At 33.3% G+C, this 13,094-nt stretch overlaps 2 protein-coding genes across 2 annotated transcripts; both read right to left on the bottom strand.

The window, feature by feature from the left end:
- Positions 1-2,626: 2,626 nt before the first annotated feature.
- Positions 2,627-8,633, bottom strand: LOC105134812 (heat shock protein 70 (Hsp 70) family protein). The gene is made up of 10 exons (XM_011039361.1): positions 8,385-8,633; positions 6,673-7,998; positions 6,174-6,386; positions 5,937-6,032; positions 5,696-5,833; positions 5,154-5,351; positions 4,199-4,348; positions 3,987-4,115; positions 3,766-3,896; positions 2,627-3,150 (listed from the first exon to the last, which is right to left on the bottom strand). Exons 2-10 carry the CDS (start codon positions 7,840-7,842, stop codon positions 3,066-3,068), a joined length of 2,310 nt encoding a protein of 769 aa, XP_011037663.1. The 5' UTR covers positions 7,843-7,998; positions 8,385-8,633; the 3' UTR covers positions 2,627-3,065.
- Positions 8,634-11,323: 2,690 nt separating this feature from the next.
- Positions 11,324-11,656, bottom strand: LOC105134895 (uncharacterized). The gene has a single exon (XM_011039471.1). It carries the CDS (start codon positions 11,654-11,656, stop codon positions 11,324-11,326), a length of 333 nt encoding a protein of 110 aa, XP_011037773.1.
- Positions 11,657-13,094: the final 1,438 nt, after the last annotated feature.

Raw genomic sequence — 13,094 nt, forward strand, 5'->3', positions numbered from 1 at the left:
GAATGAAAAAGTAAAATAAATTTGTTATAATTTTGAAGTAAATTTATATGAAAATATATCTCTGCCTTTTTTGTATGAGATACCAAACAAAGCCTTTGGCGACGCAACACAGTTGTCGCAACAGTCAATTTTGTCGAGTGTGAGTATGTTTGGTATTGCGGTAGATGTTGTGGTTGTGGTTGTGATTTGAAAAAAGTTGTTTTATAAAAAGTATTTTTAGTTGAGGTTGGTTTGAAAAAATAGGTGTTTGGTTAAAACTGTGGTTGAAATTGAAGTTGAAGAAAAAGTAGTTTAATGTGTTTGGTTAAAAAAGCTTTTGAAATTAAAGTTATAAAATAATTTTTAAAAATATATATTAATATTGATGATTTTAAATTTAACTATTATAGAATTAATTACTCCTATTATATCATAAAATAAATAATACTTTATATAAAATATTTTTTTATTTTATTAAACTATTTATAATTACATTACGTATAAAATTTATTCGATAAGAATTACAATTTTCATAACTTTTTAAACGTGTAATAAAATTAGATAAAATATTATTAAGTATAAAATTGATATTACAGTGCGAGTGAATTTAATTTACTCTATATTAGTTTTTCGAGAAAAAAATATTGTTCACATCACAGTGCAAATAAATTTAATTCACTTTAAACTAGTTTTTTAAAAAAAATATTAATAAAATTAACACTTAAAAAAACATTAATAAAATAAAAAATATTAATGAAATTAACACTTAAAAATATTAATAAAATTAAATGAACACTAAAAAAAAAAAACACTGTATGAACTGTTCATGTTAATTACACTGTTCAGTGAACAATGCAATTAATGTAAACAATAAATGAAAAGTAACATTTCTCTGCTTTTTATTAACTGTGTTAACCTGCTTTTTATTAACTACCGTAAAAATTATATGGAATCCATGCATAATAAATTAATTTTTTTCTTCACCAACAATTATAAACTGTGTTTAAATTAAAACGCAGCCGCAACCACGTGAACAAATGATCTCTCTATAGAAGAAAATGGTCAAATGACTTGTATATATATTATATTGTGCAATATGTCAATAATGGGGTTATTCTTCATGGTGTCGGCGGGTTTAAATGCAGCTGCAAGGTTACTCTTTTTACTTTAACTCTCTAATTTCCATAATTATTTCTATTATTTTGTTATTAAATGAGTTGCTCAAGTTAATCAATATCGTTTCAATATTAAAAAAAGAAAAAAACAATACCTTTTGAAAAAAATATCTAAACAAGTTTTGATTGGATCAGAAATTGGCAAGTAAAGCTAACAAATTTATTTTTCACCTAATTTATTTTAAAGAGGTCAGGTATTATGTATCTATTGACTCAGGCCGAGCAAGGCTTAATGTCTATGATTTTATACAGAGAAAAAAATAATAAGAATTTGGCTGTCTTGCCTTTAAGTTTGATCTTGGAGCAAAGGTCAGACCTTTCATTCTCATGTGCTTCTCACTTTGTCTTTGACAATTCCCTTTTAATGCAGGCATGCAGGCTTGGTCTTTAAGGTAATTTAAGGTAATTTGAGTACAAGAGTTTATAATTTTTTCAAACATAATGTAAGATGGGTTGCTTTAAAACCTGATCTGGTAGGAGCGGGTATTTTCCTTCCGATAAGCAAATGGGGAATATGGTCTGGAATGATAGGAAGAACACGAATGCAAACCCTCATATCCTACTTCGGTAACATTGCAGACAGATTGGAACAAAGAGATGACTATATTCCTGCAACCTACAAGATGTCTTTCTATATATCATTTTATGCATGTAAGCGAGATGATTTGTACTGGAAAAAGAAGTGGAGAATGTATTTTCTTAGAAAACATCACCACTACGCAAGTCCTGCATCAACACCATTGTCATCAGCCCTAAAACAAGCAAAACCGTTGCCAAGATGCTCTCCTGAACCTGCTCTGTGTAATAATAGTTTTCAACGTTGGTGATACAACGTAGGATTGACAGAAGTGGCGGGATATCATCAAGCATTCATAGCAACAAGTAATTATCGATAGAAAGAGGATACATGCCCATTACCACAATGGAGGTGACCAAAAGACGAGTCTATGGTGTGGCCATAGCATCTTGTGATATGTCTGTGTCAATTGATTGCTACAGTAAACAAAAATCAAGTGCAGTTGGTGTTCTTAAGTTGACTAGTTGATAGGAATCCAGCAACTTTGACAAGCATGGGCATGGCATGAATGCTGGAAATAATTTTTCTCAATGATGAAGCTCCTGATTGTATAGATGTTCCAATTTCAGGTGGAGAAGACTAAGTAATCTGGGCAAATGGGAATATAATTGATTTTCTGAAACTGAACATCGATGCTGTTCTGTTTCATCTCATCCCATCTGTTCGCCAAACACAGATGCAACTCTAGCTATACATGCCTAGCATCATCATGCTAGTTCAAAAAAAATACTAAATTCATTAGTTCTACTAGAGGAAACATTATTGCAGACCTAGTGCAGGAAAAATCAGCCTATCAAGATTGTTATGAATAAAGATTTTAATATTTTTTTCCTCCTATTATAGTTTATTGGTAATTATAGCTCGAGCACCATAAAATTTACACAAAGCAAAAGTATCTATCAAAATCAAATATGTAAATTCTCATTTCATCATGCAAAAAAGGTAACACGATTGAGTTGGGTAAAACACATGAGAATATATGCATGATGACCAAAGCATATCTTTCCTTGATATTACATTTTTGTCAAAGAAATTTTCCTCTTCTTTTTTTTTTTTTTTTTTTGTATGGATAAGTACTGAACCTACAGCCCACCTCAGTCTCAAAGCATCTTTCAACCCTACCAGAGAACCAATGTTGCATGACGGCAAAAGAATCTTAGCAAGCAACTGGATATGCAAATACAAAACTCACTTTCAAGCAAAATTAATGAACCATTCTTGTGAAATATGTCACTAGCTGATCAGCCGATAAAATGGACCTAGTTCAGGATAAATATTCTGGTTGTTTTTCTGCTGTTGCTGATTGATGACATAAAACAACAGCGTATACAGCATCAATCTAACTCCCCATCATCTGGTTTGTCTATATGATCCGAATCATCTGTTCTTGGGAGAGATTTTGTTATATATTTGCAGGTCCTGAAACAAAAAAACCCATCAGCTTCTGTGAAGAAATTAAAAGGAGTAATAAAATCTAAAAGATAAGAAGCAACAGTCAAGAAACTGAGAAGAAAACACCACTACGATGAAGGTGAAATCCTTAGAGAATAGAATCTTATCAAACCTACATACACTTATATTAGTGAATAAATAAAATTTTCAAATCCTTCATTCAATGTGTATGGGTGTGTCATAAACCTATGTGTTGATATGGATCCCTTTGACACTGAGAGAGACCCAAAAACATTGTCTCCGTACAGATCCAACCTTTTTTTTTTTTTCTGTAGTACACCCAAAATCTGTTTTGCTTGAGTACACAGAAACTCAGACCATGAATTTGAGTGAAATATTGCACAGCGATTTAGCTAGAAGCTTTCAATCATCACTTGATGCACAACATGCTGTCATATTTTTGTCCTTGTGATGATTTGACAAGAGATCAAATCAACAAGCAGAAATGCTCAACACATTATGCTATTTAGATATTGAATACAAACTACTCTATAGCAAAGGACACTGAAAGTAAAGTAATCTAGATAATTTGGTTCTACTGCAGAGATAAATATTGCCAGTCTCAGGATGTGAGAACAGTACGCATCAAAACCCTCTGCTTTTCTCTTGATTTCGCATGACCACAGCACTGGATCAACATTTTTTGGTAATGAGTCCTGCTGTTGAGTTTTCTCTTGCAGCCATTTTTCAGCCTTGTTGCACTCATCTATAACCTGAAAAATGGGGGAAATGTCAAAAGAGTAGATTCAGTGACTGATCACCAAAATCTCTACTGCCACCCTATTACAGGACAAGGATCATACCGCATCCCTCTCACCAGCTGTAAGTGATCCAGCATTCATTCGATAATCCGCGATGCAACTTAGGAGATCCTTTCTTGCTTTTTCTCTGGCCTCATCTTCTTTATATCGAATTTCAATAGGATCAACAAGCTATTAAATATTTAAAATTTATCAGTTGTTTCCATCAAGCAATAAATTATGGTGAATCCAAAAGATAATACGAGTCAAAGTACCTTTCTAAGATCCTCTAACTTTTGATTATAAATATTTTCTGATTCATCATCAGGTTCATCTTCGTAAAGCCACTCCTCTGTCTTTTGTAGATTTATAGAGATCTCATCCCTTTCTGACTCGGTGGCAAAGCTCTGGTACTTGCTGAAAATCTATTCATATTACCGAGTTATTCCATCATGCAACAAATGAGGGGAAGAAGGGTGAAGCATGATCTAAAGGCTCACTGTTAATGAACTTAACTACAGCCTAATAAAGAACATATAAGAAAATAGAATCAAGGAAAGATGGACCTAATTTAAAGTAAAAATTCTTAACAGTCCTCACAGCAATATTTTCTGCAATGTCCTATTAAATAGAGTTTTAGAGACAAAACACAAGCAAGCTAGCAATTTCTGCATGTCACATTCACTTCTACAAGAAAAAAAATATATAACAGAAAAGAGAACACAACTTTTTTGTGAGTGTGCGCACATGTGTGTGTGAGAGAGAGGGAGAGGGAGGGAGGGAGAGTACTAACCCTAGTAAGTGATAGCAGCTATTACCATAACTATGACATCTTACATGTGAAATAAAAAATGAAAGTGTATATAACAGAAAATCCGTTACATGGAAACGGAAAGCAGTGAATGCTCTTAAAGTAAAATTTTCAAGGTGCCTTGTGCATGCTCCAATAAAGCCAAGCCTAAACATGTGAAACTCAAGAGGGAAAGCCCAAGCAATCTTTTGCCAAGCCTTCCATCATCAAAGCAAGCCAAAGAGCATGCACCAAATTAACCTTTTAGTTCACATTTTGTATAAAGAATGAAAGAATAAAATAAGAACATCTGCTAACTTTATAGTGCATTCCACAAAGACATTGGACAGCCAAGACGGCATGGATTCTGCATGCCAATTTAGAAACTGATAACAAAAGGTTAGTTCTGGGAAGAGGGACCTTGACATGAAGCTATATACCTTATCTCGCATCTCATAGACATAGGACTCCAAAGCATTTTTCTTGTCTTTTATCCGCTCCATCTTCAAGTCCTGGTGTGCCAACTGAAGCTCTATCTTCTCAGCCTCTGAGAGCTCAGCCTTTGTCATTCCTCCATAGACTTCCTCACTGACTGGAATTTCAAGCCTTTTGAAAAATTTTCCTTTCCTAATTTCATCCTTCACAGAGAGTGGATCCAACATCAATATTTTCCATCCTAAAGCACTTTTTTGAATTCATGACACCCTCAATTTGTAGTATTGCAAAATCTAAAAGATATGGCTGCCAAGAATATATGACAACAGCAGTCCAGAAAAGGATAGCAAAAATCAGGCATCATTTGTCAGTTTTTAGTCCGAAGCCAGGAAATATAAATCTGATATATACCTAATATTAGAATTGAATATCTTTTTCTTCTTTTTTCATTATTGCAATATTTTCAGATATGTTAAGCCAAAAGAATAGCAGCGAAAAATTAGAGTATAAAATCATGCATATGATTGGCAATTGAACCAACACATACCGCAGGTATGGATGAAGGTGCTGACAGTGCAACATTAGTAACTTCAGCACCATTTTGTTCAACAGAAGGTGAATGGTCGGATTTGGCCACCATATTTTCTGAAGTAACATTTGTAACTTCAGCACCATCCTCAATTTGCTAATGCATTAATGGAGGACACTCATTTAGTAGGGGTGTAACTAAAAAAATCAAAAAATCAAATAAGTCAAAATGCTAGCAGAATTTGTCAAGATACACTTACCATGAATGCCTCTATGTTTACTATTCCATGGAGGTTTAACTGAACTCTAACCTTAACTTTCACCATTTCCAATTGATAAACTGGAAAAGGCCCAATCTACAGAAGCATTAACAGAAAATTTAAGCACAAGATGATCAAAATGTCAATCAAAACAGTAAGAACAGTCAAGTCTAGAAGATTTGCATATATCTGTGAAGAGAAGCATATCTATTCTTGATTGTTGCTTGCTATCCTTACCATAAAACTGCTGATTTGTGATGCCATGCCAAAAGGCAGTTCATTCGGATCAGCATAGAAGGCTTCCATCTGAAACATATTATTTCTGTGAAGAGCAAGTATCTTAAGACTTGGGAAAGCCTGGCCCTTTGGGAAAAGCGTGCTATTTGGCAATGTGCAAATTGGAACTTTATCTGATGAGAGTCCAATGGAGAAAGGAAATGAATCTTGAACCTGATAATGGCAACATTGAACAAATTACAATCATGATATATATAGTACCTAGCACCATGCACGTGAAAATGGGCATGCCAGCATATGCAGTTGCACATAAAATATGATGTTAATTTATTGATGGTCACAACAAAGTAAACTGAAGGAAGAAATTGAACTTATAATGTTCATGTGACCTCTGAGAGAGAGAGAGAGAGAGAATGATGGATACTAATAAATGACAACCCCACACACAGCCAGGAGAGAGAAGGAATTAATGTGCATTTGTCCATGGTAAAGCACAAACCTGGTATTCTCTAACTCGAAGTATTGGGCTCAGCATTGCACAATGAAGAGCACAACCACGAGCCACACACTCGCTTGCATTTATTCTCCGGCTTGGCTCTCTCTTGAATAGAGAAGCTAGCATTCTAGTAATTGCTGGTATCCTAGACCCAGAACCAACAAGTTCAACCGAATGAATATTTTCTACAGTCAGGCCAGAGTTAGCCAGGACCTTTTGACAGGGAACACTAATGCTTTCCACCAAACCTGATGACAGCCTTTCAAACTCCTCCCTCTTAATAAAACCTCTAACATCTTTTTCATCCATCAAACACTCTATATTAAGTGGTGCCTCTGCATTTGCACTCAAGACCTTCTTCAATTTCTCACATGAAGCCCTCAACCTAATAGATGCCTTCATATTAGTACAAACATCAATGTCATCTTTCTCCTTGAACTGTGCTGCAAAATAACTGAAAAGAACCTCATCAAAGTCTCTCCCTCCCAGGTTCCTGTCAAATGCATGTGATAATATCTTCATTTGTCCACTCTCGAAAGATGCCAGACAGACCTGGGTGTCACAGTGACCAATATCAACAAATACAACATAAGTTGGGCCTGCATTGGAGATATCATTTTTGTAAATGCCATATCCTAGTGCAGTTGCAGTACAGTCATGCAACAACCGCAAAGGTCGCAGTCCAGCAATTGCAGCTGCATCCAAATAAGCACGTCTTTGCAAATCCGTGAAGTAACATGGAATACCAATAACACAATCAGAAATAGGCATCTCGAGACTCTTCTCTGCTATTTGTTTCAAATGAGAAAATAACATCCCCAAAATCTGTACTGGACTAAACTCATGAATCTCACCCAAGTACTGCACCTTAATCAAAATACCACCATCATGGCCCTCTACAATCTCAAAAGGAAACAATTTAAGATCATCTTGAACCTCAACTTCTTTAAACTTCCTCCCAATCAATCGCTTAACCTGAGAAACTGTCGATTTAGGATTCATAGTCAAAGAAGCAGCTCCCTCTGAGCCCATAAATCTCTGTTTCTCAAAAAAAGACACCACAGCCGGTGTCTCACGATTTGATTCATCGTTCAACAAAACATCAATCCCACGTTCCTTTGCTACTGCAATCACACAATTCTCGTTCCCAAAATCAAATCCCACCACACTCATTTTCACTAAACCTCACAAACTTCACACCGAAATAATTAAAACACTAAACCCACATTTCCTCAACTTTCTTAGTTTTAATAAATCAAAAATCCCTCAAATCCCATCTGAAAACAGCAATCAAAATCACAACCTTTGCCACTCTGAAGCTTAATTTATCTGCATTGAAGCACAAAACAATCATAAAAATCACAACGTTGCCCCTTTGAAGCTTAAATTCTCTGCACTAGAGTATAAAACAAGCTTAAAGATTACAGATTTTCCACCTTGAAGCTTAAATTCTCTGCATTCAAGCATAACCCACATAAAAAAATCAATTCAGTTTAAAAAAAAATCATTAAATTGACCATTAAGCTCTCGATTAAGAATTTAAAAAATCGACAAAAACAATAAAAACTGTTATTTTCTACACTAAGAAACTAAAAATCACTGTTACATTATAGCATGCAAGTCATTTAAAAGAGAGTCTAAGGAAAAAAACAAAAAAATTCTTTCATCTTCCTACATTTTCTCAGTAACCAATCAGAAGATAAAAGAGATTGTACCTGGAATCGAAGGGATGAAACTGTAGAGAAATTGTAGAAGGGACTGTTTGTTTGTTTGGGTTATTAAAATAGCTCTGAAGATCTCTTCTTAAGAAGTTAACAGGGAAAATCAGGAGCGACGTGTCATTTGTCGAATAACAAGTGACATTTCTTCCCCTTTTTTCTTTCTTGCCTAATTTGGTACAATCCAGTATGCTAGAGGTTAGCCCTGAATTATAAAATATCTGATCTTGATCTTTATACCTTTTCTTTTTTTCTCTTTTTCTCCTCAAAGTTGGAAAAACCGGCGCCGCTAAAGACACGGGCTTGAGCGACTCAATTTAAATTAACATAAATCAATCCAAAATAACTTATTTCATGATTTAAAATAAAATTAAAATTAAATAATTTTAAAAAAAATTAAAGAACAAATAAATTAGTTGGCTGGTAAACTTGTCGGCTTGACCTAATCAACTCTAAACCAGTTTGAAGAAAACTCAATCTAAATTAAATTTTAAATCTACAAATTACTAAATTGATCTATTTTATTTGAATTTAATAATACTATACTTTCGTCTACTAGGGTTTCATGTATTATCAACTTAAAACCTATATTTGGTGAGATATTTAAAATTTCCATGTGAGTTTATTCTACAAGTTATCCATATAATAGTATCATAGAAATGAGGCATATGAATAAAATTTATGCCATCCCATCTAATAATTCATGTATATAGTGTTACGGTATAGAGTTGTTTTTTATAATTAAAAATATATTAAAATAATATTTTTTTAATTTTTGATATCGACATTTTAAAACCATCTAAAAATATATAAATAATACTAATTTAATTCTTTTCAAGAGAAAAATAATTTAAAAAACCCTTAAAAAAACAAAAAACTACTACAAAAACAAATACTCACTCAAGAAATGTGGGTTATATACATAGATAAACCTCTATAAATTAATACCCTTAGAACCATGAAATTTTTTTAACTAATTGAGATATTATTTGAATATTAAATTTAAATTGAGAATAAATATTTAGTTCATATTATTAATTTATCAAGGTTATACGGTAATTGTTTGACCATGTTTAAATAACATGTGTAATTTTATGGATAAAAAGTACAATAATAAATTTAATTTCACTCCTGATATCTATGGGATCTTTCAATCAATTTTCTTAATTTTGCAAATCCCCCATTGTCCATATTTATCCATTTCTATCTACAATGGTAATGGAAATATTTATAAATACCAATTTCATTCTTAAATTTTATATAAAAAAAATCTTAAAATTACCTAAAAACTATATAAAAAATAAACTAAAATAAAAACTTGAAATTAACAAAAATAAAACAGAATATCAATAAACAATTTTTTTCCAGTAAAACACAAATATGAAAAAAAACAATAGTTATTTTATTGGTATAAGATTTTCTTGGATAATATGGCTAAGCCCGAACACTTTGAAGGGCCATTTTTTACTTATACCATTGGTTTTTATCATGAAATTGATTAGTTTCTTATTGTATTTGAATTTCTTAACTACTTACATATCTTCAATATTGAAAAAGCATTTATAGTTCTTTTAAATGTGAAAATTCTAAACTTTATGTAGACAATACTTAACTGGATTGAGCCTTATTAAATATAGGCCCAACCCAATTCTCAAAGCTCATAAGCCCATGAAAAAGAAGTGTCCCATGTGCAATGCCCACCAATAGAAAAGAAGGGCATATGATGTTGCCCAAATTTGGTAATGTGCATGCTTGAGATAAGTCGATAGGCATTTGTAATTGTGTTTGAGTGAATTTTAGATGTTTGTTTGATTTAAAAACAAATATTAAATTGATTTTTTAATTTTTTAAATGTTTTTAATATGCTAATATAAAAAAATAAAAATAAAAATAAAAATTTATATTAATATATTTTTAAATAAAAAGTACTTTTAAAAAATACTTTATAATACAATATGAAACACACTTAACATGTAAGGCTAGCACAAGCTAAAATTTGCCATGACTTCAAAGCTTTTGAGGGTGTCGACAGACACAAGTTCATCCAAACTACTTTGTAAAGTTATATTTATCAGGTTGGATTTAGATTTAAATTTGAATTTAGAGACTGATTCAAAAATTTACCAGGTCGGATTTAAATCTCTAGCTTGATTCGAGTCAAGAATGATCAGGTGAATTAACACTCAAAGCACTTATAAATGAATCGATTTTTGGTGAGTCAATATGTTTAACTAGAAAATGAACCAGGAAAAGCTTCGAATTTTAAGTTTCTCGGATCAAATTTATCGTAAGAGACTCGGTATAGCAACCATCCATGAATCAGAAGTCAAAAAATACACCCATATTGGAAAATATTAATTGCGACTACTGGATCATATGGGTTGGTTTTAATAGGGTGATGATGCCCCAGCTGCTACGTACTGGCTAGCCAATCAATAATTATAAATGGGGGAGTAAGAAGACAGTACGGCATGAATGGGAAAGTTCCAAGAGTATCCGGGTTGCCACTACTTTTGAGACGTAAGGGATGGTTTGTGTGCTTGTGCCCTTTTCCAAGATGAAAAAGGCGTTGTGCTTTGCATACACCGCTTATAATTGACCATCTTGGCTTGTCTAGGACAATAGAAATGCTCAATTTCATGCCCTACCATGGCATATTAATCATTCAATCACCTTAAATTTAACAATATAGTATGGAATTTATAGTGGTGGGGGAACACAGACTAGCAAGGAAAGATGCGCCGACAAGTAGTGATTCTTACTCTCATTCCTTGCAAGGAACTACCTAGACATGTATATATGATCTTCGATTTAAGGTTTCCTTCGAAAAAAGCAGTTCTTCATGAAAATAAAAGGAGCAGAATAACTATAATATTGTTGCACACAAGTGTTGATGTTCAGCAAGGCCAAAAACATTCGATATATGAAACCTAATTTCAAGCATTCAAGGCCAGCATAGGAGGAAGACTAGCAATGGCCTGTCCATCGCCAAACAAGCGCTTCCACTGACTTTTAACTTTCTCATAGACCCTAACTCTTGCAACAGATATAGATAACAGCATGCCCTTCCTCAGCTTCTTTAGTTTCTTGCCAATCTTGATCTTTAACCTACACAATCTGAGTCTCAAAGATGGCCTTCTTCTAGGGGAATCTGCTTGTTGCAGTGCCTTGTAGATCAAGAATTGTGCTCTTCTATGCATGACCTCTTCTGGGTCTTCTTTACCCAACTTTGAGTAGCCATATGATGATCTCCTCGCTAGGATACCCATCTCCTCTCTAGAAGAAGAAGACGAAAAGTAACAGTGAGGAAATCTTGGAAGCTTAAAGAGAGTAAATAAAGAAGCAATGCTTAATATTTTTGGACAAGTTGAGGTGATCAGACATGTTATATTTATAGCGACTTGAAAAGAACTGCTGGTAATTGGAGTAGTGTGTGATGGGGCAAGTTGGAGGATGTCATCTGATGATGAAGCAGTGCATGTGCACTGATGTTTGGTAGGAAAATAATGGGAAAAGCTGGCCTCTTGAGCTGGCCATGCATCAAGGTTTGAAAACTGCTGCTGCTCCTAACATTAGTTTATTGATTTTGCAATCCATCATGACAGTTCTTCGATGCTGCAGGCTTATGCCAATATTAAAATTGATTCACGCCAGCATGAACAATTTAGCTAGCAGAAGCAAGTGACGAGTAGCTAGCTTAATTGAGGATTAATAATGCATTGCTTTCTTGTGGATGGAAAACTAGGGGAGTTTCGTATTGGGATTTCGTTGGGGAAAAGATGCTGGCTAGCTAATTAAGCAAGGAGGATCACAAAATCATATGCACATCTTGGCTGATTTAATATGCTAATTGATATCATTAACTAGTAATTAAGGACTACTTGCCCTTAATCATGATCATTCGATCTACACTGAATATCATCCTCTATATATTTAGACCCTTCATTTCATTTATCCATATAAATATTCGATACCTAAATCGTTTGTCTAGTGCTTTAGGATATCAAAGAGGATTTAGAAATAACAAAAATATGTTTAGTCAGAGTCATTAAAAAAATAAAATAAAATAAAATTGTTTATAAAACCTAAGAACATACCCTTTATTTTTACTGGTCATCTTTCTGATCGCAAGATAGCAACGAAACTCTATTTAAATATTAGAAATGATAAGAAGTGGTTGGTCGGTGAAACTTGAGATCATATTTGGGAACAAATGTGCAGCAGATATATATGAAAATATGCAGATATAAAGAAATTTAATAAAATTCTGGATATTAATAATGTTTTTTAGGACAGCAGTCTTCATTTACGAGGTGGGACTAGTTCAAGTGCGCTGCACATTCACAAATCATGGAGTCATCCATAACTTTGAATCCGTCATAATTTTCTTTTAATAACAATAAATGATTTTCTATTTGAATTATTGTATTTATATTATTGAAGAAAGCAAGAATTATTGGCATTAAATATTCAGATTAACAGAGCAGGCTGCATGATTCACACCCTAGCTGAGTATAAAACTGTGCTTGATATCACCGATCAATTTTTATCTTATTAAAATCCTTGAGCTCTAGAGTCAACAGGGGAAGCATGCCTTGCTTAAAATAGACCAAATTTCCACCGGCATGAAGCATCTTTGACACAAAACATACTAGAATATATATATATATATATATATATATATATATATATATATATATTTTTTTT

The sequence above is a fragment of the Populus euphratica genome, unplaced genomic scaffold (genome assembly GCF_000495115.2).
Source record: "Populus euphratica unplaced genomic scaffold, PopEup_1.0 scaffold120.1, whole genome shotgun sequence".
Lineage (NCBI taxonomy): Eukaryota > Viridiplantae > Streptophyta > Magnoliopsida > Malpighiales > Salicaceae > Populus > Populus euphratica.